This window comes from Euwallacea similis, chromosome 11 (assembly GCF_039881205.1).
Source record: "Euwallacea similis isolate ESF13 chromosome 11, ESF131.1, whole genome shotgun sequence".
Classification (NCBI taxonomy): domain Eukaryota; kingdom Metazoa; phylum Arthropoda; class Insecta; order Coleoptera; family Curculionidae; genus Euwallacea; species Euwallacea similis.
In genome coordinates, this window is record NC_089619.1 from 822,203 (window position 1) to 846,713 (window position 24,511).

Consider the following 24,511-nt stretch of genomic DNA (forward strand, 5'->3'; position numbering starts at 1 on the left):
TCCAGTTAAAGTCCAACTAAGACAAATTTTAAAATGTCCTATAAAAAATATATTATTGTCAAATTATCCACGTAACTACTTACTTATTTAACAGCTGTATGTAGTTTAAATAGTTCATTTGAACGGCCAGCTTGGCTTAATTTTTGGTCGGGGGCAAATGCCACTTACCCTGTTATCTATTATTGCCGTGTTAAGTATTTATTATTTAGACTTTATTGCACATTTAAGCAAATATAAATAGTTTTATATAGACAGGGGATCTTTTAATGCACCACCTGCTTCTGCAAAGTGGTTCTCCACCCAAATTTTTGCATAATTTTCGAAATAAAAATTTGAGATTTGAGGAAATATGAAGCAAATGAGATAGGTCTAGGATTTTCAACTATATTTTTCTTACCCTCTTGTTCTTTTTTACCTTCTTTGTCCCTGCTGTTATTAATCTTATCACTGCTTGGAATTTATTATTAATCTTTTATTTTCATTTGTTCTATAGTTTTTTTTTCTTTTTTCCCCTTTGTCTTTGATTCTAACTTATTTCTCTTGTTTCTCTTCTTTAGCCTTTAGCCCTTTTTTAGTATTTAGATCGTTTAATCGACAATCAAAAGATGTGTAGGACGTTATGTAATACCGCGCTTGTAAATCTAATTGTAGTTTCTGGTGGCTCTCAACGTCATCCTCCCAATCCAGCCACGCCCAGCCAAAATTATATGTTATTTTCATCGTAATATCCCCTAAACTAGAATATAGCTATTACCTCCCGATATATGTAATGATTTGTTAAAGTCTTCATAGAACTGGTTTATTTGGTCAAATTCATTATTCATCAGGTATCATTTATTAGGGCGCTTGAATAAAAATACAAAAAAGTGTTAAGAACGCAAAAGATCAAAGATGGGAGAAAACATACCCCAAAATTGCGACGAATTCATAAAAGTTACCAAGTTCTTTCTCATAGCAGGAGGATTTTGGCCCTTTTACGTCACCGACAGCCCTTTAAAAACCAAACTCTACAGATTATACAGCAAATTTCAAACCATTTCGTATGTCTGCTTCATCACTTCTTTGGTTTTCAACCTCATCATCTTGGTTTTCATGAGGGCAGATGGAACTCGCATATTCAGTGGCATTAATGTATTCATAGTGGTCTTCGAGACTTGTGTTAAAGTCCTCATATTCCAGGTTGGTACTCTTCGACCGCGATCCTTAGTATGACCTTCAGTCTTGTAGATATGCAAAATTCCTAACATGTTTCAACACATCCTGCGAAACGAATTGCGAGTTTATCAATCCAATGACCAAGAAGTGAAGACCTGCTATAAAGAGCAGGCACATTACTGCAGAATGGTCAATATTTGCCAGTTCATTGTCACGATTTTCTCTGTGATACCTTTCACGGCATTTGCTCTATTGGAAGTCTGTCGCTCTAATGATTGGGCACAGTACAAGAACCAGCCTTTTATGCATGACTTGTGGTATCCTTTCCGAAGGGAGACCCACATGCGCTGGGTAATTCTACTGAATATGATTATGGTGTCTCAGGGCACCTGCTTGAACACTGCAACTCAGTCGACCTTCATTAGCCTCATGATATACGCTAGCAGTAGGTTCAAGATTTTAAAAATTAAGTTAAGGAAATTTGATGAAATTGCTCATGAAGAAAACAGTGGGGATATAATGACCACTGTTAAAATACTTACTAAGGAGCATCAGAATCTACTTCAGTAGGTATAAGAAGCTAGACGGTAAACAGACATTTAAAGTTTTTTGTAGCTTTGTCGAGTCTTTGAATGAGCGGACAAAATATGTGATGCTGATGGAGTTTTTACTCAATTCCATTAGCTTGGCGTCGGTAACCATTCAACTAGTCGTGGTAATTTCAGTTTGTCATGCAATGTGTACAGGGTGTTTACTTTTTGACTATTTCGCTGGATACACAGGCTGGCTGTTTCTGGGAATCCCCATGAGGATCTCGATAACCATAGGAGATTAGTTATATTGGTTCAAAATTGTACAATTTGGAGTTCAAGAGAATGTCATTTCACAATTTAAATAATTTTTACGACTTTTGAAGTTATTCGAAAAATCCGAAATTTTGAAAAAACATTTTTATTTTTCCTTAGCTTATTTGACGAGATAGTTCAAAATGATTGATACTCCATCATTGCAACTTTTCTTCGTCTGCATTGTGGCGATGTAGTATTCAAAATTCGACATTTTAACTTTCAGCAATGACCATCACCTTTGCTTTTTCTTATAGACATCGTCTTGGATATTCACATTTTCAAATTTAGCTTTTTTTCTAATTTCGATGATGTATCACATGCTACGGTTTAGTCTTGTAGTTTTATGCACATATCAAAAATTAATGTAAAAAATCTAGTGGGGATAGATCTGATGGACGAGTCGGCCAACGTATGTATTTGTAACTTTCCTGGAAATATTTATTTTGGAGGAAATTCTTGATAGCATATTCTTGAACTCCAAATTGTGTAACTTTGCCCAACTTAACCCACTTCGTATCTTTTATCGTTACCGAGATTCCCAAGATTGATCTCCAGAAATTTACTTTTCACGAAATTGTCAATGGGCCGATAGGGAAGTCCATGAAAAATTAAATTGTATTTAAACCTTATAAAATTATTTTAAAAAACCTAAAAGGAAAATTAAAGTTCTAATGAACGCGCGACACGAGCTCGGGGCGGCATGTCGCCACGAAGCGGTATGAATCACTTTTATCAGCCAAAGCAACACGCAATACACTACAGATTACGGGAGAAATTGGTCTTTTACCTGTATTTTCTTGGAGGTATATTAGAAAATTTTCTGTTGCTCACTATTCATTTTAGGTAACCACTTTGTCACGATTATTCACAGCGTTCTCCATCGTTGTACTACAACTTTTTCAAATATTCATATTAGCCTGGAGTGCCAACGAAATATCTCAAGAGGTCTGTAATTCGTTTTCTTAACTCAGATGGGTTTGCAATGGTACTTTTAAGGGTTTACTTGTCGCTGACGCCATAGGTTCCAGTAAATGGTATGAGCAGAATGCCGCAATAAGGAAGTTGTTCCTGATGATGATCATGAGAGCGCAAATTCCGATAGGGCTTACAGCTGGTCCCTTTTTCCGAATGTCTACGAATACTGCTCTAACTGTGAGGAAATTTCTTAAGGGCCAAATTTAACATGTGCTGTTAACTTTAACAGCTTTTCCATATAAAATTTTGAAGAAAAGGAAGTTTCGGTATTGGTCAGAACCTTGATTTCTCTTGAAACAAGTTTAATGTTAACGTTAAGAGCATGTTAATAATTTGGTCTGCTCAGAGCTGGATTGGTTCGCTGATTATAACAAATTATTGTTTTCAGACGGTGAAGGCTGCTTACACATATTTGTCCCTTATGATGCAAAATTATGAAAAATAAAGAGTTTCTGTAAAAACATATACTAAAATCAGCGTTTAACGTAATAATTTATGTCTGTTGTATGTGTTTATGTATGTTTAAGTGGTAGTTTGTAGGAACCGTTTATAATTAAATGATTTATGTGCATTACTCACGCGTGTTTTTCCCCATATTGGGCGCATTCAGCAGACAAACCCAAGAGTAGCGGAACTATTGGGAAACCATTTTATTTTTTAAAAAAACGATATTAATTCTTATTAAAATATACAGAGTGTTCACAATAACAACTTTAATTTTTACCTTTTTAACTTGAATTTTCTTGATTTTTTCAAATGAAATGATGTTAAGGACTTTAGGTTATTGTTTCTTGGTGTAGTTTGCTAGTTAATTTATTTTTTACTTTCACCCCTTAAGTTATGCCCATGTGTATCGATACGTATTTGGAGGATTCCATCTGGGCGGCAGACCATCGCACCCATTAGGCCATATCGAAGGGCTCTTTATGGCTGGGAAATACGTTACTCGTCAAAGGGAGCTTTCTAAATTGGACCATTGCCGCGATCCGCAGTTCGGCGGATCTGCAATACTTCAATGAAAGCGACTTGTATAGGTATTTGCTAGATGGCGGCGATTTATGATCTTAGGCGCGACCATTGCCCGTAAGCGCTTTTGGTATTGGTGCGCCCCTGGTTGGAGTTCCTCGGGTTTAGTACTTAAGGGATGATCGCAGTAATTTTGCTCTCTTTGACCAGTGCTCGCTCCAGACATGTGATCGTAAACGTAGTTCGTAATCTTCCCAACTAAGCAAACTCCCACTTCATACTTAGACCAATACTTTATCATTATTTATATAAGTGAAAATGAATACAGTCCATTTTCGTAAACCAAATTGTTGTTTTCGTGGTTTCGTTTATCGAAGGAACCTCAACAAATTATGTTTTTTCATGATGTAGGACGAAAGAAAATTTCGTTTTCTTAGTCCGAATGTCTGCTAAAGTAACACCCTATATTTAAAAAATAGCACGGCATTTAGCGCATATCCTAACAGTCGTTAATATCACTTGTAGATAAAATTATGATAAATATGATTTCTGCCAGTTTTGTGCTTAGCATAACTTACTGCCTAGCTGTTTATCGTCTGAACTGTAGCGAACAAGTTCCTGCGATCATGCTGCTGAGTCTGGTTATGTAAGAATAGTCCATCTACTCAACTAACATACCAAAAGCCCGAAGAATGTCCGACCAAGTTAAGACTATCAGTGCCCAATGGTACAAAATCGAAGAAATAGATGTAACAAAAGGTCAAGGAATTCGTTGAGGAGAAGAAAGAAGACCTCTGAAAATAGGATAAGAAAGGGGATAAGTTTGTCTTCAGAGTAAACTTAAAGTGAAACATAATTAAACCGTTCCAGGTCACGATTCAAGAAATGAGGATGAATGATTCAATTCACCCACAATAAAAAAGAATGAATTCTTTCTGGAGAAATTTTTCGTAATTTGAGGAGCAATGGGAGTTGAATTACTTACTGTAAATCAACACCGATGCACCTTTTTGTTGGAAATTCAAATATACTGAAAGAATTAAAAAGATGGAAAAAAATATAAAAATATAAAGGAACTAAGAAGTGAAATAAAAATAAACAATTAAATATAAATAAGCAAAGGATAATAAATTATGTATTTTAGAGAACAAGATAAATGTTCGTACTTACACTGCATCCGTGCACGTAAAGACAAACTTAATGATTGAGATATAGATTTTAATTATTTAGTCCCCTTACCTTGCATTCCTCCAATATTCATGAGTCAAGGATATTTCTAAGACGACGAATTCAGCTTAATTAAGGGGTACTTGTACATTCCGTAAAAATCTGGTTTACGCCCAGATTTTTATGGAAAGAAAAAAAAGGGGGAAGGAATAATATCATCTTGCAACTTGAATTATGGAGCACCAACCGGGTTTAGTCACAATGAGTGTTAAAACCATGTCACCATCTTACGACAAATTCATCAAAATCGCTAAATTATTTTTAATAGCAGGGGGATTTTGGCCTTTTAAGATAACTGACAACCCCATTCGAGCCAAATTCTACAGAATTTACTGCAAATTCCAAACGACCACGTATGTCACCTACATCGTTTCTTTATTGCTGAACATCATGGTCCTGGTAATGAATAATGAAGATGGAACCCGAATCTTCGCCGCAATAAATGTCTTCGTGATGCTCTTCGAAAGTTGTGTGAAAATCGTTATATTTCAAGTATGTCTTAGTCTCGTTTGCACAATCATCATCTTCATCTCCTCTCTGACTCAGCACTCAGGCAACGCCAATTTTTATTAATTTTGAGTCATGCATGTTGTGAGTCAAGATTCTACAACCGCGTTCTTGGTCTTTCTGCAATTAGATCTGAACAGGTTTTTTGTAGGTGAAAAAAATTCCCGACATGTTCGAACATGTTATGCGGAACGAGCGTTACGTCAACGAATCGAACGATCAAGAAATCGAGTTCTGTTATAAAGACCAAGTGAACTATGCCAGGAAAGTGAACATAACTCAATTTGTGGTGACAGTTTTCAGCGCAATACCATTTACAGCATTTCCATTACGAGAAGCTTTACTCTCCCAGGACTTTTCCGAGTACAAAAACAAGCCATTCATGCACGACCTGTGGTACCCATTTAGAAGGGAGAACCACATGTATTGGGTGATTTTCATCAATGTCCTCATGATCACCCAGGGCACATGCTTCAATACGGCAACCCAATCAACTTTCATTAATCTTATGATGTACGCTAATAGCAGGTTCAAGATATTGAACATAAAACTGCGCAAATTTGATCGCATTGCTAGGGAAGAGGAGAATGGGGACGTGCTTGGTACTGTAAAAAAGCTAATTGTAGAGCATCAAGAGTTGATAAGGTAATACATTTGCTGAAGGAAAATAATCTTAGTTTTATTGCACTTGCAAAAAGAGACGGAAAAAGTAAATATAGATTTATTTTTAAGTATTTGGAATTTGTAAAATGTTAAAAATGGATATTAACATGGTAATTTAATTTAATTTAACATAGCAATTTAATTCAACGTAACAATTTAATTTAATTTAATCTACCAATTTAACATAATTCCCGTTTTTCGGTTTTATAGGTTCGTGAACTCCCTAAATGACAGAACAAAATATGTAATGCTCATGGAATTCGTACTGAATGCCCTAAGTCTGGCATCAGGGCTACTTCAGTTGGTCGTGGTAGGTTAATTTGAACGTCTAAAATGTTGTACTGTTATTATGAGCTGGAGAAATGATATTTTTACTATTCATGTATTCTGTTTTAATCCTCTGTGACAAAACAAAGAAAACGTAATCATGGCAGTGTGGTAACATGGCTTATAATCAGACGGCTAGCGGTGTGGTTAATAACTGTTACGAATTAGAAAAAGTAATACTTGGTCGACTGCTTTTTATTGTAAGCTTTTTTAATTGCAGATTACAACTCTACCGCAGCTCTATGTGGTTTTCACCATAATTATTATGCAACTTTCTCAAATATTTATCTTGGCATGGAGCGCTAACGAAATAACTGTAGAGGTCTGTATGAGCCATTTATTCAGATATCACTATTTCAAACGGAATGAAGTGGGCGGAGTCAGGTCGGTCAACGTCTCCACTTCGACGTTTAGATTAGTATCGATTTCAATTCTTTTGCGGCGATGGAAAATTTTTAAGATATCAGGGCAAAAAGCAGGAATGTAAATAAATGAAGAAGAAACGAGTAATCCATCACTAGAATTTATATTAGTATAAATTCTAAAACGGTAAGAGATTTGGTAACACTGAACTGACTCCACCCACGTCAGTCGCTAGTTTGGCAACCCACATCATGGGTCTTTGTCGGAGACATATTAAACCTTACGCGGTACTTTTCCTACTTACACGATCCCTATGTTTCTACTTGAACTGGTGATACGTATATAACTAGTTGAGAAATCCCTAGTTTTATGTAAAGACTGGATTCTGCGGGAAGCGAGACTCCGCAATACGATACCAGTAAAATGAAACATTTCCTAATACGTTGTATATGTACATGGATTTGTCTAATTTTGCAAAGCAATGAAGAATCAACAAAAATTGGCATAAATTTGAACATATTGATTCTATGCCTAGTTAAAGGATTTATGAAATGAAGGTACCTGTTTTTATTACGTAACTAGTTGCGACATGAAATCGATTTAATCACCAGTTTTCGTCACAGAACCGTCACTTTGTTAACCAAAATTAGAAAAAAACTAATTTTTATCGCTTTTTTGGAATATTAAAATTTTCGGTTTGCAGGCTCTCAAAGTGGCCGATGCTGCAAATGCAAGCAACTGGCAGGATCAATCGTCTGAAATGAAGCAACTCTTCCTTATGGTGATCATGAGAGCTCAAGTTCCTATAGCCCTGACCGCAGGTGACTTCTTTGAGATGTCCACAAACACAGCGGTCACTGTAATAATTTGTACTTATAAATTATACTTTTTATAAGAGTCGCTAAATTTTTAGACCGTAAAGGCTGCATACACGTATTTGTCGGTTATGCTCAATAATTTGGAGGACTAATAATAAGATTTCAGCAAATCTCCTACAATTCTCAAATAAAAACGTATACTATCGCTAGGGATCTTAAAAGATCCACGTAGTCAGTGCAGTGATAATGTTAGATGCACGTTAAATTAGGAAAAAAGCAAAATGTAGTTGATAAAGTGATTAATAAAGTTTTTAAAGTAGTGGTTAAATATTCTTTAGCCAGAAACTGAACCTTACCCGAGAACTGAACCTTGCCCGGGAATTGAATTTCATCCGAGAACTGGGCTTTACCCGAAAAACCGAAAAAGAGAATTTTACAAGAAATCCGATTATGGAACTATATACAGGGAGTTCCATGAAAAAAATAAAGGTTGTAATGACAACCTTTAATGAAATTTTAATGAAAGGTCGTACCATATTATACCGTTTTCAAGTGCCTAATGCAAAATAAGGAAGATTTTGTCTCACTATTGCGCCACCCTGTATATCAGGATATATTCCAACACATTAAAACCCAAATTTTCAATAAAGATTTATTTCTACATTAATTTCCCTTATCTAGAAACTTGGCTAGGATTACAACCTCAATTTTAAAAATACAAATTTCTCGATTGTTGACATTCAGTTTTTATCTTACACGTTACGTAAAAAGCTATATAAAAAGTAATTTGGAAAGTCACCTATTACGTCAGCCTTAGCTAGCGAAATATGTTGGAGCTAACGATAGAGATAAAAGTTTAAGGTCTGATTATCGTAGTTTTGGGACAGGAACCACAGAACCTTGATAAGACCATAACTGCAAAAGCAAACTCATCCAAGTTATACAGAGTTGATGATTGATATTTGGCCACTTCATATCTTTTGATTTGAAAGTATATACACAGCTGCTTAAAAATGCTGCCGGGCGCTAGATTCCTAACTAGAGAGGATCCTTCTTACTTTACATAATATTGTCTACATCTTTGTTACCATATGGAATCTACTGTAGAATATTTACACATTGCAATATATAAAAATATACCTGAGAACTTAAAGTGAAAATATAGTCATGTGTTTGTTATTTGGTATGATGTGCGTCTATAAGTGGTAACTATGGGAAACAGAAGTAGTAATACTGATGCGAAGACTGGCTGTATGTCCTGGGACTGCTGAGTAATCCGGCTGTAACTGGTTGTTCGTGTGAATTCAATAACATGTATTCATTCAGTATTTCGTCTTCGTTGTTTTTAATAAATCATTTACTAAGTCTAATTTTCTATCCCTTGAGTCACGAAAATCTACAGGGGACGATCCATCCAAAGTTGCCTTGACCCACATGCTGCTAAGCTTGATTTCATATTCTAAGGTTACTAGAACTCACAACAAACCCGAGGCAGGTTGCGATTTCTTACCGATTTCGCTATTTTAAGTTGCCTCATTTTAGGTTTTCTGTACCAATGCAAGTGGACCACCCTGTAAATTTAAAGCGGAAAAAATACAAGGGATGTTTGATATTAAATCTGAATTCTTTTGATATATCAATAATTGACACAATACTAATTTCATGTGGTTAATAACCTCCCTACAGCAAATAAATAGTCGAAATTTATTTTCAATTAATTTAAAAATGCATTTTGATTTCGGAACCTTTCAATTATTGTTGTTAGTGGTGATCATAACACTATCGGATTATTAGTAATTCGGGTCTTAACTGCTGAGCCTGTGATATTCCTTTACGCGGTCAGTCCTAGCCGATGTATTTTGGCAGAGAGAAAGTTGTGTAGAATGAACACAATAGGCTTAGGACATCCTTCGATGTCTAGTTCCTGTAAAAATAGAAAGAAAAATAAAAGTTTAGGACGTTCTGATAGTAAAAAAAAAATTAATATGCTCGTAAGAAAACATTTGAGTTAAATATCAAAAATCTAATAGGAACAGATCTGATGAACGCCAACCTATGTTCACACGTAAATATCAAAAATCCTGTTTTTACAAACAGTGTTTGGTAAATAACAAAATAAAAATAACGTAGCCACGTCATATTTGGAATTCCATGTTTAGATTTTCAGCAACCATCATGAATTTTACTTGATGATGTTGTGTTTATTTCACGGTACTAAGATATATAAACACTTTAGATAATAAACTAAGATCACGCTGAAACTTCTTAGTTTACCCACCACATCGCCTTCCTCCGTATTTCCAAAATCCAACCAAAGATACCTCTTGCCGTCGTCTGAGGAATTTCTTAACTTATCGAAAGGGTACCTCCAAAGCGTCCTGGAACCCGTCCCTGCTTCCAATAACGTAAACCCATTTTCATAGTGTATTACTAGTTGTGCGGGTCTTCCTTTCCACAGACATCCTAAAAAAGCATACGCTCTCTGTGGTGAAACTTGGACTCATCTTATGTATAGTGTCCGCTTCTGGCACTAACCTGACTTTTCGAATGAGTATAGATACTTACTACAAACTAGTTCTTTTTGCGTAACAGCACTTGCATGACTACCATTGACCAGAGACTTTGCCCACACTGCTAGATCTCGATGCGTTTCCGCCCTAAGACTATGCGTAACCACGCCCTCGACTGTGGCACATCTACAAACCCACGAATATTAATTATTTGCTCAACAACCATTGCGCAAAGCAAGCTGAACGCGAAGTCAGCGTATAATATGAGCAATTGCGCATCAATGATAGCAGCAAGAAGAACTGAGGACGGTCCGTTGCATATGTGAATGAAGATTATAGTGAACTTTGTTTCAAGAAGGATTAAAATGGATTCTGGCAGTGGTAGCTTACAAACCTAATGCTGAACTCTGGAAACTCATCCCTTTTGCCAGAACCAACCAGTCTGGTTGCTATCAAGGAATAGGCCTCTGCAGGGGCTCTCCAAGCTTCCCCAGACCAAGGAGCGCTCTCATAGAATCGTAGTTCGCTATCTGTGACTGCTGCGAATATTGACTGCCATCTGTCCATGTCTTCGGAACTTTCTGAACTAGACATATTCTGGAAAAATAAGCAATACTTCAATGGAAAGGCATTAGACATTGTCTAAATAATGTTTGACTTCTTAAATCAATTATTTAACAATTATCGTTAACATTATCAAATTTTACGTTAATGGACGCGTTCGGTAGAGTTAACTATTGTGCAACTGTTACCTCTCCGTACACCGATCCCTCCACATTACGTCTGAACTCTATGCGTCATCCAGTATAGTTCCGAAATCGTTTCTACTAGTCTACACTTACTTCAGTGCGAGGTTTCCTAAGCAACCACCCTATGTGTCTGAGATCTGGAATGGCCCTTGAAGCTTCGTGTAGAGCTGCAGTTGTAAGCATTGACAACGCTGAGTGCAGGGTGTTGAACCAAGCGATAGCTTCAGCTGCATCAGCTGCTCGCAAGACGCAGCTGTGAACAGCGTCTGGTGAATGTAGCTCCAGGGTACGGCCCTCTAAAAATCAAACACAAAATATTAAAGAGTTTTGATATGTACTAAACTAAGACTCGCTCTAAGGTAATAACAAACATGCGCAGTTAATCATAGGCTTAGAAACGCCCTAAGGTAGTATTAAATAGGCGCAAATAATCTAACAATTTTAGATTAGATATTATTTGGAAAATTCCTGAAGTTGCACGTGATGAAATGAAAATTCTTGAAATTGCTCATATTTGGGATATCAAACATGAACAAGATGCACACAATATATAATTCCTTTGGTATCTAAATTACACACTGTATATCGGATTGAAATATGACCGAAATTTTTCAAGTTTAACTGCTTTACTGAATAACAGAAGGGGCTAATGGAGGAAATGAAAATGATAAATGATGGATAGAAAAACAAAATGGACAACGGTTATCATATTTAATAACGTCGGTGCGTTATTTGAGGGTGGTCGTACGTATGCGCAGATGTCAATTAGTGTTATGTTAATGCTTCGAGGGTACGCTCGAAAATTCTGTATTGACAACTGCAGCGTTCCTAAATTTTCCTAACGACTCTGGCAAATGTGAGCCGACAGAAGAAATGGTCGTTTAACCGAGCCCTAATGTGCCGTCGTAGACATAAATCAAAAAACAAAAAAGGGCCTAAATGTCCTAATGCTCGGAGAAAATTAAATAAAATAGCAGGAACTACATAGAACGTGATAGTAACAAATGACTCTTGAGGTTTATGGTAGCAAAACCTGATTACTATTGATCGTTTACTCCTTAATAACCGCAAATTTGACAGAATTTTTAGTATGCAGAACAGGCCTTTTAAATCCATCAAAAGCAATTCTAAATGGGGATTCGGCATTCGATGCACGGTTGTTGGGTCTTGATACCCTAAAAGCGCTCTTGTCCCTTTTTTGAATGCCCAATATTTGAGCATAAATAAAATATGCTGGGCAAAAGGGCCAATAAATTGGGCAGATGGCATTTTCAGGAATAAAGGATCAGGTATAAGGGTAATCAAAAAACGCTTCGGAAAGGTTTTTATTATATGATCCAAATCCGGGAAATTTCCCACAATAACACTGCTGAAAAAGAAGAATAGGTATAGGAGAGATAGACCCTTCTCTTCCAAAAATGTTTTTGAAGTCAGAGCCTTGTGGACCCAAAAGTGAACAAAAAGAACTGATTTTTCTTGGAAACCAGCGAATCTATAAAATATCTAAGTAACTGACTTTCGGTTTTTTTTTACTTGATTAGGTACAGAGTGTCTCGCGTAAATGGGCCACTAGTGGGTTTTTATAAAAAACAAAATATATTTCTCAAATCGTTTTCTTCGGGCTATTCTGTTATTCCCGTATGGTTGTAAACGAGATGATATTAATTGTTCAATTAATTCACAATGTTTGTTAACACTATTTATTAATTAATAACAATAAATCTAAAATACGATATGTTCGAATAACTATAATGTAATATATCTAGAGCATTAGTGAGTGTAATTTAAGGTGTTGTGAGTGACCGATCGCGATGTGTACCGTCCGAATGTTCGTGGAGAAGAGGCCGAGACTTGTCTCATCTTTTTTAACCCCGTCGATGAGAAGTTCGGAAGGGAGGTTTATTGGACTCGACATTGGAAATTTCGGTTGTAAATCAAATAAGGCGAACATCTTGTAATTAGACGCACATCTGTCCTCAGTCCATCTTCGCAACAATCGCGTGAATAAGACAACAATAGGTGCCTTCAAAAACTGTATGACGGCATGAAACTGGACGTGCTATTCATGGTCTTGAACATTCTACGATATCGTGGGAATCTCAATCGCTATCAATAAAACCTTGCCGAAACAGAGCTCACTGGATCGTAAACTAATTTAAAGCATATAACAATTCAAATATGTCTATTTTGTATTTAATTTTTTTTAAATATAAATTGAATTAACAAAAAAAAGCGAACACCAAATTTTGGAAAAGGTGATTTTTTTAATAGTGTTGGTTCATGTTGACCATCACAGGAGAAATTAATGTTTTTTATCTCACCAGAAGCAAATTTCTCCAGTAAATTTTTGCAATTTTTCCCCGATATTCACAACTGCAGAAAAGACTCCCTGAAGGTGTCATTATTCCCCGTTTAGAGGAATTTAAAAAGTTGAAATGAAATGTGCACCAGCAATTACTTACCGGCACATTTCCGGTTACGGTGTGAACGGAAGAGAGACGACAGTTTAATGCATTGTGGGAGTCGTAACTTCATTGATTACGGGCTGGGGGCGTAAATAGAGTTGGATGTTTAGTGAGAAATATCGTCCCTAAGACGGGTCATAAACACTTTTATTGCCATGGAACAGGGACATTCCATTATGACTCAGTAATATTCCTCTGGGTACCTTCTCTAGGGACCTGATGGTATATTATACAACGAGTACGAAAAGTGAGTATGGTACTTGTGCACGAGCCTCAAGCGAGTACGGTAAGCTATATGAGTAGAAAATAGTAATTTTGGGTAAGTTTTATGCCATACTTCTTTACAATATTTCTTCTACGACTAGAACAGTTTATAAAGAATAAAAGAGATTTTGTGCTTAAAACTGCAAAATTCAATACAGCTGGCACCACAATGCCATAAGCTTCTTCCTGATCGTAGCGCATAAGCCGTCTGAAATCATTCTTGTATTATATAATTTTTCAGTCGGGAACAATGCAGGAATCCTGGCAATAAATCCTGACAGTGCTAGAAAAAGGGTATTTCGTGACACTAAGCATTTTCACATAGATCTTAGGGCCATATATATACGGGGAATCCCAAAAATATTCAGACGCAATCTTATTTAACTTATTAAACACATTAGTTGTTATTTTAGTTTTTTTACATGAAAAATATTTTCATCAATCATTTATTTATGGGTCCGCAAAAAAAGAACACGAAATTTTAATAACTTTTTTCCAAATTTGAAGAAAAAATCTAGAAAATAAGTAAACGCACCAGAAAAATATAGCGTTAAAGAAGCAATATGCGTGGATTTTGCGAAAACTCTTCCAATGCTTAACAATCAGCACAAATGGTGTTTATTATAAGAAACAATTGTTTTTATTCTCTTTTAATATTCATGTTTTTCAACTAGCCAAAGTATTTTTATTCCTATTCTGAAACAGATGAACCAAAGGGTTTTGACGAAATATGTTCGATGTTGCACTATTGCTTCTACAACTTTCCACCTACTAGAGTTCGGATTCTCAACATATTTTGCGACTCATGTTTGGGCCAGAACAAAAACTATACTGTTATTCGTTTCTTCCACCATTGTAAATTGCGACTGGAACCTGTAACCACGCAATCCGTTGTTAATTTTCGGAAAGGTAAAAAAGTCATTAGGACTTAGGTCGGGACTGCACGGAGGATGGTCTAACAATTCGACGTTTTGTTGCCTTAAAAATTCTATTGTCTTGCGAGCTGCGTGCGAATTTGTATTGTCTTAGTAGCGGATAATTCGTTGTTTGAGGTCAGTTTTTTTAAGCTTAGTGATGACTTCCGGCAAACAGATAGTTGTATACCAATTGGCAGTAATAGTTCTTTGATCTTGCAGGAGAATTCTTCCTACTTGTCCTGTTTTTGAGAGAAATATCGCGACCATCTTTTTGAACACACTTCAAAAACGGATGTCTTTTGTTGGCTTTTCTTCACCTTGGAACCCCCAAACAGATGAGTGGCGTTTATTTTCGGGTTCATATGAGGAAATCCACGATTCATCACCACTGAAGATGCTGGACAAGTTTTTCAAGTTTCCTGTGTTGAAGCGGTCTAGAGTTTTTTGGCACCAATTAGTTTCTTTCTGTTTTGCGGTCAACACATGCGATATCTAACAGGATAGTAATTTTTTTGCAGCCAATTTTTTTTAAATTGCGGTCTCTGAAACCCCCAACGATGCCCCAATCTCGCGATGTGTCACATGTCAATCTTCCTTGATGCGCTTGCGTACAGCATCGACGTTTTGCTGGGTAACTGCCTTTGGATCGTCGCTAAGATTCATCCGTCCACGTTTGAATTCTCCATACTAACGAAAAGTTATCGTCTGATGTGGCACTTTATTGCGGAAAACAGAAACCAACTTGGCGAGGCACTTTTGTTGAGATAATTGTCTTTAAAAGTTGTAAAAAATTATTGCGCGAAAATTTTCTCGGTTTAGTTTGAACAACTTGCCAACTTTGACAATTCACTGTATCATCACTGTACTATATACATAGGTTAACTAACAATTAAAGTTAAATTTTATTAGTGACATTTGAGTAGCGCTGCTATCTATGTCCCTGTATGCAAAACATAAAACACAGCCCTCGTATGTGGGAAACCGCTGTTTTAATTGAGGCAATGAAAAATATCAATGATTTTCCGAACAATGAGTTCAAATTACCAGGCCATTTATACAAAGGTATATTAGAGTAGGTAAATAAGATATTATTGTTACAAGAATTTCTTGGGGTGTTGGCTTTAATTGAATTTAGATTAGTACAAAATGAAACTTATATTTCAAAATCCGAGCTTGGATCTTTTTTTTAAGTTTTTAAGCTTTTTAAGTTTTTTGAATTTTAATAAGCCAAACTGGTCAACAAAATTGAATTTCATGATATTATTTTCCAGTGTTAAGGAAATTTTATTTATTTACAGGACATTTACCTATATCACATGAAAAATTTCAAGGATCTACAATGCTTAATGGAATTATATCTCAACTCAACCGCTCAAGCATATTTTTCCACCACGTACTAAAAATGTCAAAGAAAAGGCTAATTTTTCGAAACCTGGGTGCACGAGAGGCTCAAAAAAAATGTCTGAATATTTCTTGTATCTTTAATAAGTAAAAAAAGTTAAATTCAATAGAATCAAATTTAATACATTTTGATATTTTGTATCTGAAGTAATTTTGTAGCAAAAAATGAAATGCTAAAAATTGTATTGGCAATCTGTGACTTATTTGTTACATCTTCCTCACACCCCCCCACATCATCCTTCACTTTCCTGGGATTTTACATAAACTGTAAAAAACGTTGTTTTAATAGTTTCTCTACTTTACTTTCAAATACATCCAACAGAAAATAACCATTAAGAGATTTAATCCAAAATGATAACATAAAAAGTAATAGAGTTTTAAATCTCAACAAATGATTTCCTGAAAATTAACGTTTTTCACATTCTCCCTTCTTTGCCTGTGCCCTTTATTTGTTATTGAAAGCGATTTTGAAAGATATAGTCCAGGTTTGCATCGTACACTAAATGATACTCGCTCTTCTATTATTCTTCACTTATGGAATTTGTCATCCTTAACCAAATCCACTTTCACACTGAAAGTTTTATTAAAGCACGCATGAAGCGCACATTACACAATAAATTCCGTTTGTTACAGGGGGAGCTTTTGGAGTAAGTAGTCCAGGTTTATATGGTATGCTCGGAAATACTTGAACTGGTACTACTTTTCACTTTCCCTACCGATGGTGAGTGTTTCATGCATTTTTTTCAGTATTGGAATAGTGGACGAGAAAAACAAAAAAAAACAAAAATTAGGGATGTGTTACTGGCTTCGCCGTCTTTGGGTAAAGAGGATGGAGGATTAACTTATCCTTTAACCCCGAGTTACAAGTTACGAACTCTGAATGCTAACACCGGGATAATCCCATTTAAAAAATGCCATTTATAAAAGGTGTCATCTGTCTTCGGGAAGCCACTTAATGCATGCAACGTCAAGGTGGAAGTGATGAATTATAATCGTCGCGTCTCCGACAGGATTTTTGCTTAGAATTTCTATTTTTAGTCCATGGAGCCATCCAAAGCCTTCTGCTTATTATGAGACATGGAGCCCTTCAATTACCGTAAATTGAAATGCCACATCGCTCTAATGGCTTCTAACATCTGTATATTTTATGCAAATCATAATCCATTAAGTTATCGCTCCATGCCGATCGTTACAAACTAATAGCGGCTTTTAATGTCACAATACTACACGCAATAAACCAAAACTTCAAGCTCATTTCGTTGCCACGTTGTGTCTTTACAAATTTCTACGAAACACCTTCGCAACTCACTTTTATTATGTTGGGACACGCCACTCGTCCAGGTCTTTTTTCAAGCATAATGGACTGTTTGTAGATTATTTCACAACTTCTTAAGAAGACCATTTTCACGTTTTCACAATGGGTCGTTAAGGCACATCAGCTGACACTAATGTACCTGCGTGCGTTAGTAGGAGCTAACGCATGCCGGATTTATCAATGGCTGTTGAGGATTAAATTGTAATTGTTGTTTTTCGCGAATCTTAAAATTACACCAGCAAAACGAAGTTCTTGGGTAAGCCCTCAGAGATTTAGGAAATGAAAGCTCCCATGAGAGTGAGTGAGAAACGAGAATGGATCTTGCTCAATGCTAATGTTTTCCAGAACTTATTGCCAAGTCCTTATTCGGATCGTGAGTGGTAACCGAGTAAATGTCCAAGTATTATACATATTAAGTCCACTTATAGAGAAAGGACGGATGATTAAAATGACAGAACAAATTGAGTACAGCGGTCATACAAATTGAAATTTAAAATAGCCATTAAAATCACTACTATAGGGTGATTCCTAAATTCATGATTTTTTTAAACTGTGTTTAGAAGTCATTAAAACAAACGACATTTTCAAATAACTTTTTACAAGAAACTTAAAATTAAGAAAGTTACATCAATGTAACACATATTCATGAGTGAGCGCTATTCAACTCTTACGCGTGTTGAAACTTGTTGAGAATACTAAAGTCTGATTTTACTTGCTACATAGTTGATGGCCATTCGTGTTAATTTAAGTGTCTTATAGAGAAAGAGAGATAGAGTTCCATTAGTTGCGCTTAAATTAAATACATATTTCTCCTATTGATTCCTTCATCTTCCATTTTTTTTTAGTTTCTATGATTGTCGATTATCACACAAAACCATGGATTTTAAATAAATTATGTAAATATACGTGAGGTTTGCTTAAGGAAAAAAATGCATTTCAATCTAATAGCTTCTACATGTCTTTCAAAACGACTGAATCAGAAATCAAATAGTTTTAGTTTGAACATCGTGAAAATGAACATATTTTGACGACTTTCGGTTTTACTGGAACTGACCCCAAGTGAAAGAATGTAATCAAACAGTGTTTTTATAATAAGCTTTTGGAAAAAACGCAAAATTTCCTTTTTAAGGATATATCACAATTCCCTATTCAGATTCACACTGGCGGCGAAGCATTTTTTGAATAATCAAGATGACGTCATATTACAAAACAATTGCAGAAAAGTATAAATCGCCACCATTGATTTTGTGGGTTGATTTCGAATTTGTTGCGATTGTTTCTAAAACACAAAATCATTTTGATTTTTTCAAAAACTGCCCCATTTCCATATTTTACAGGTTTGACATATTGGCGATGCTCATAAAATTCTTTTCCAGTGAGGTATCGCCATCTGAAGTAACAATTTAGAATGGCGACGCAGGAGGAAGTTTTGTATAAGTCAAAAGGGAGTTATATTTTCAAAACAAAAGCAGTAAATTGAAATTCATTATTATCGATTATTAGTTTTAGTAGTTGTTCCCAAGCTGTTACAACTAATGCCCTAACAGTAATCAACGATGGCCATTATTTCGATTTTGTTGAAAAAGAATTCTTATATTTTTAAAAATCAGCGACGTCTTTAAATAGGCTATTGGTAGAGAGAAGCATCACAGAGTTTAACTTTTTTTGCAACATTCATGACATCATGAGTACGCCTCTGAAAACCTATCAAAAGGATTGATAAATTAGAAAAAAACGCTTAAAAGTATTAAAAACTTGCTTTTGTTTAAAATTAGAATTGGATCAAAATTAACTGTCAACAAATTTAAAAAAATTAAGCAACAGAATCACGGATATAAAAATATATAAATTAACGCGTCCAAACAGTAAAACTTTTAATTTTCATAATCTTTTTCAGTTCTACAAAAACATAGTACGTTATTTTTATAATTTACCCTTAATGGTCCTTACATACCCTTAAGACCTACTTGCTACCCTTGAGCTCCCTCAGACATTCATGGATGTTCTCATAATTTAATTTTAAAATTTAACTAAAAAATACTGTTTTTTGCATCATCTTTAAGCTTCGGATTGTTTTGACATTTTTGCCGAAAATGTTAAAGCCGTCGACGAGCTGTGTTTTCCAAGTTGGGCCTGAGAATTACAGTGGCTCGCCACGTCAGTGGCGTATCGAAAAAAGAAAGTTTTATGACGAGATTTTAACACGCACTCAGTTCTATGCGTGAAGAAAATAATATTAAAGTCCTTTCAGTAGATGAAGGTAACACTGCCATCACAGAGGACGGTGTGACCTATTTAAACATGTAAATTAAGATGTTAATCGGTATTCAGGGTCGTCTGAGCTCAATTTGCTATGATACCAAGTGAACTCAAATAGTAGAAAGTGGGACTTTCGAACAAAGTGCTTCAAAGGTGAGTTATTTGTCCCTTTTTTGTGCATCCCCGTTTGTTTTCACTTTAATATTCGTCTCAATTGCCATGAGAGGTTCACTCACATGCCCTTTTTCAGCAAATCCGCACCGGACCTATGGAATTGTATTAACTAAATTTGCATGTCTTGTTTCTTTCCCCAAATAGCGGCGGAAGTGAATTCTCTAATTACCACTGAGCACTTCCTTATTACAACATTTAAGCGACAATAATGGAGCATAAAAACTTTAAATGTTCCCCATAAGGCTCCAAATCCGAGCATTTCAGCCCGGCAACATAAAACTACACGAAACTGGGGATGTTTCGAGCATAAAGGGGAGTTTTTTGCCCTTTTTATTGTATATGCAATATAAATTAGGGAGGCGCACTATTAGAACAATAGGACGTTTCCTCGCGCTGTGTCAACGGGCGGAATACGGCACAATGGCGGGAAGTTCCTAAGGGCATTTTTTGCCCTCTTCCCCAACATTAATCATCCCTTGTCTGCCATCGTTTCCATACTGGATGAGCGCTCGTTCCAGTGCAACGTGTACAAAGTACGGTAAAAAATTTATTGTCAGTTTTTTATTCGATCGTAATCGTTTCCTGATGATGGGAACTTTCGTTCTTGAACAGGTAAACAGTGGTGAGCTCATTTACGTGTCGCATCAAAATTGAAAGGATTTCGATTGATGCCAAAAAAACTAATGGAACGGAAAAGGGAGGCGAATAGAGACAGATGCAAATAGAGCTTTATCAAGGGAAAACTCGGTAGATTGAATTGTATAAAAAGGAGAGTGGCTCTCCATAGACTGTTCAATCAATCCTGTCTATAATGGTTGGGGGGCATGGAAGAATAGGGGTAGAAGGCAAGGGGGGGAAGGAAAACAAAGCATAATATGTGAACGCTAAATTTTTCCTGTTTTTGTAAGCGTTCGGACGATGATGGATTTATCAAATCCCTGAGATTTCTAAATTAACATCCTGAAACGGAAATTTAATCGGAAACTTTCTGGATACAAAATAGACAAAAACCCGAAGTTTTTCGGCTTAACGAACTGGATTAATTCCTTTCTGTTGGGAAACTATTTTAAAACGTCGCTTATTCATCGTGAAATTAAGTTCTTAGCGCCTCTTTTTGCTGCTCGCTGGTAATTGCACACAAGAAACGAGGAGAATGCATTTAGAGTGATTTTGAATTTTAGGAAGAATGCTTGTTAAAGCCATATCCCCTTCTGACGGGATAAGTGAACTCGCTTCTGAGTACTATGGCAACATCCCGATGAGGAATCTCTAGAGTTCTAGATCTAATTCTAACTAGTTCATGTTAAATTTCCTGGATCTTTCGAGTTTGAAGAGTTTGAAAGTTTCTTTCTTTGTATTTCGCAAATAAAAATTACTTTAATCTTAAGAGCAATTGCATTAAAAATTGGATGAAATGCCTCGATGAGCTTACTCAGCCTGCATTGGGCAGGTTGATCTGCTTCTCTTCCCAAAGGCTCCCAGCTTCGTCAATTTTCCAATTCGTTATTTTACTTACAATATTTGACGAGCTAAAGGTTACGTTTGTTTGATTTCCTGGATCGTCTGTTGAAGGTCGGTTTTGATCCTTTATTTGCTAATATGTAATTCTTTCCAGTGCATATGGAAAGTTCACAAACTCAATAAAGCACATGTTTGGAGGAAAATAACATGAGTAGATTGTCACTTTTTTAAATTAATTTTTTTAATACTCCAATTAATTTTAATTTTTAATTGATTTGTGTTTTTATTATTTAATTATTATTTATTAGACGATATAAATTTTCATTCATGTGTTTATTAACTTTTTTAATCATCTAAATTTGAAAGAACTTAGACATGTCGTTGTAAATTTTATTCTGTCTATACGTGGGAAGGATGGTAAGGTGGCTGCTGTAGCCAAACCACCCACGTTCTAGTTCGTCCTCAAGCACTTCAACCCTTTTTTCGATTATTGTGTATAAGATAAATGACGAATTTTTCCCACATGTTATCGCCCTTTTTTCACTGCCGAATAGCAAATATTTAGAGATAGAAATGTGTAGTGCCTTGCATAAATCCCAACATGCTCCATGCTTTAACAGGCATTTACATGCCAAGTCACGTACAAATCAATCACTATTTTTCTATTAAATATATTTAGAAATTCCATTATTGATCATTTCGCAGAAAAAGGGTCGGCATTTAAACCCCCCATTATTAAATTCTTCCATAAATTTCCAAGAAAATACGACGAGGATTTTATTCTAGACGTCGAACCCAATTGCATGTAAGAAATCTCCTTTCGGACCGCTCCCATTTAATTTTTGCATAGCGACTCTTAGAAATAATAAGCCCAACAGGTCAACAATTCATGTTCCAAAAACAGAAATTCATGTTGGTCCAAACAACTCTGAAAACTTCAAACACAATTAAAGGGCATAAGGGAAAGAGCGAACTCTATTTACACAAACCAGTTAATGTGGGCTCTCGCCAACTTCTCCCGAAAAGACACGTGGGAATAAGTTTAATCAGAGGTTTCAGTAGCTGCTAATTTAGGTGCAGCTCGTTCGAAGTTGCATTTCTGGTTTGCTTTTACCTTTTAACAGACAGTTTGAACTGAATTTGTCTGTGGCTGGTTTGGCTGTGTCTGAAGTGTGTAGCTTTCTTGTCAGCTCGGAGCAGTGAACAATAATTTCTCTCTGAAGCAATATGTAATTCTGCACAATAATAAACAGGATTAATTTACCCATCTGGCTTACCATATTACATTATGGAGCTGCCTCATCTAATATGTTTGTGCTCAAACTTAATAATACAGAATTCAATGGTTATTATTGTTAATGAATCCCTAAATCAGTTTGAGGCGGCAGTGGCACACCACAATGAAACCGTAATGATTCATGAGAGAGAATGTGTTACTTTTGCTGATGCTGATGATGAACATGCCGAAAGGAAAGAGAAAAATATTTTATGGGCGATCCATGAAAGAATTTAAGAAGAAGTAAATTGCGCCCTCATGCAAGCTCCATTTTCTGAGCGTTGCTTTATGCGGATGACCCGAATCGATATTTTGCATCTTATTGCTCACTGATTTACAAATTTGGGTGGGCGTGGAGTACAAATTTAGCTTACACCGAGTGTCCTGCAACACAGAAATATACAGGGTGATATTTAAGTACGTGGTCAAATTTCAAGAGGTAGTTGTTTGTGTGATTCTAAGACGAAAAGTTTATATAAACATAGGACCGATAATGCTTCGTTTTTAAGATATAGGAGGTCAAACTTTTCTTAAAAAATTATTTTTTCGTAAAAATCTTAAAAGTCCTTTAGCCAATCTTGTTGAAATTTGGCAGTGCTGATTATGGTTATTATTGTCATTTATGCACCATTAACTTTTACTAAACATTTATATTTTTTCGTATTAAACACGGTCATGGCCATCCAGTTCATGGGATTTAAATCCGTTAGATTTTTTCCTTTAGGACCATGTAAAGTCCTTCTTTTATAAAACTTCGGTCAACACTGAAGAAGAATTAATCCAACGGACACGGAATTCATGTAATCAAATAAGATATAAGCCGGGAATATTTCAACGTGTTCGGCAATCGATGTTAAGACAAACTAATTCTTGCATTGAAATTGAAAGGGGAAATTTTTAGCAACTATTTTAAGTTTCATGTTACTTATTGTTAAGTATTTTTTTACTAAAAAAATGCGTACCATTTGTTTAAATGTAATCTTAATCATTTTCTTGTTTGATTTTTCTTAAATTTCCGACGTTATCCTTGTGCACGTTGTCAACAAAAGGAGACAAACAATTTCTACCTTAAAAGATTCATTTCTACTACATTACAAACTATCACCAAGTTTCAATGTCATCCTAGTTTGCGTTTTTTGTTATTTAGTATTTTTTTAAATTGTCACCCTGTATCTTAAAAACGAAGCATTACCGGATCTATGTTTATAAAAACTTTTCGGCTTAGAATCATTCAAAAAATCACCTCTTTACATTTGGCCACGTACTTAAATAGCACTTCGTATACAGGGTGATTCTTAACCTATACGCATAAACTTGGGAAATTATAGCTGAGGATAAATAATAATTAATGTTGAAAAAAAATGTATGAAAACACTTTTAGTTGCAGAGATATCAATTTATTGCAAATAAAAATAAAATAACCTGAATTTTATAAAATTGAAAAATAATTAATTTATCACAGTTATTGTTCGGATTCATCTGATAAATTTTTTGTGCCTCTACTCAACTGTGAATTGAAAATCACGGATATAACTTCGAACAATTTGATTTGAATTGAACACAAAGAGATTGTATTCGTAAAAAGCAACTTTTTTTACAATCAAAAGGAACTCTTTCTCAAATTATCTTAAACTTACCATTTTCTAGAAAAATGGGTTTTAAAAAATTATGTCTAAAATTTTATATGTCAAAAAAGTTCTATCAAAAAATAAGCATATGTACTCTCCCAAAACGGCACCCCACTAATTATTTTTTAAATTTCTTTTGTAAAAATATTGTAGATCCAATTTTATGGCTACCTACCAAATTTTAACACTGTTGACTAACTTTCCGTTCACCAATTAGGGTAAAAAAAACCACTCTATCGGCTT

General features: G+C 35.5%; 3 protein-coding genes across 4 annotated transcripts in view; 2 read left to right on the forward strand and 1 right to left on the reverse strand.

Moving 5' to 3' along the window:
• The first annotated feature begins 1,458 nt into the window (after positions 1 to 1,458).
• On the forward strand, positions 1,459 to 3,423 carry LOC136412128 (odorant receptor 10-like). The gene is made up of 5 exons (XM_066395044.1): positions 1,459 to 1,721; positions 1,771 to 1,870; positions 2,847 to 2,948; positions 3,000 to 3,155; positions 3,367 to 3,423. Exons 1-5 carry the CDS (start codon positions 1,459 to 1,461, stop codon positions 3,421 to 3,423), a joined length of 678 nt encoding a protein of 225 aa, XP_066251141.1.
• A 1,949-nt stretch (positions 3,424 to 5,372) lies between these two features.
• LOC136412309 (odorant receptor 10-like) lies at positions 5,373 to 8,001 on the forward strand. Its single transcript, XM_066395337.1, has 6 exons — positions 5,373 to 5,663; positions 5,830 to 6,323; positions 6,552 to 6,651; positions 6,889 to 6,990; positions 7,735 to 7,890; positions 7,945 to 8,001. Exons 1-6 carry the CDS (start codon positions 5,373 to 5,375, stop codon positions 7,999 to 8,001), a joined length of 1,200 nt encoding a protein of 399 aa, XP_066251434.1.
• Positions 8,002 to 8,487: 486 nt separating this feature from the next.
• Syn1 (Syntrophin-like 1) overlaps positions 8,488 to 24,511 on the reverse strand; it is a 69,823-nt gene continuing 53,799 nt past the window's right edge. The window contains exons 3-8 of one of the 2 annotated variants that reach the window (XR_010752369.1): positions 11,202 to 11,404; positions 10,754 to 10,956; positions 10,415 to 10,545; positions 10,128 to 10,312; positions 9,360 to 9,773; positions 8,488 to 9,308 (exon numbers count right to left, since the gene is read on the reverse strand). Coding sequence is in view for 1 of the 2 variants with exons in the window: in XM_066394796.1 (XP_066250893.1) it covers positions 9,681 to 9,773; positions 10,128 to 10,312; positions 10,415 to 10,545; positions 10,754 to 10,956; positions 11,202 to 11,404 (815 nt within the window). In the remaining variant the exon portion in view is untranslated. Of the gene's footprint in view, positions 9,774 to 10,127; positions 10,313 to 10,414; positions 10,546 to 10,753; positions 10,957 to 11,201; positions 11,405 to 24,511 lie in introns of both variants that reach the window. The other variant, XM_066394796.1, reaches the window with a different exon arrangement.

Excerpts from the sequence above, each read along its gene's own strand:
- LOC136412128 (XM_066395044.1), top strand. The coding sequence starts at position 1,459 with ATGCATGACTTGTGGTATCCTTTCCGAAGGGAGACCCACATGCGCTGG. Across the intron at positions 2,949-2,999 it reads CCAACGAAATATCTCAAGAG|GGTTTACTTGTCGCTGACGC; the intron begins GTCTGTAATTCG and ends GGTACTTTTAAG. Across the intron at positions 3,156-3,366 it reads CTACGAATACTGCTCTAACT|ACGGTGAAGGCTGCTTACAC; the intron begins GTGAGGAAATTT and ends TATTGTTTTCAG.
- LOC136412309 (XM_066395337.1), top strand. The coding sequence starts at position 5,373 with ATGAGTGTTAAAACCATGTCACCATCTTACGACAAATTCATCAAAATC. Across the intron at positions 5,664-5,829 it reads TGAAAATCGTTATATTTCAA|GTGAAAAAAATTCCCGACAT; the intron begins GTATGTCTTAGT and ends GGTTTTTTGTAG. Across the intron at positions 6,324-6,551 it reads GAGCATCAAGAGTTGATAAG|GTTCGTGAACTCCCTAAATG; the intron begins GTAATACATTTG and ends TCGGTTTTATAG.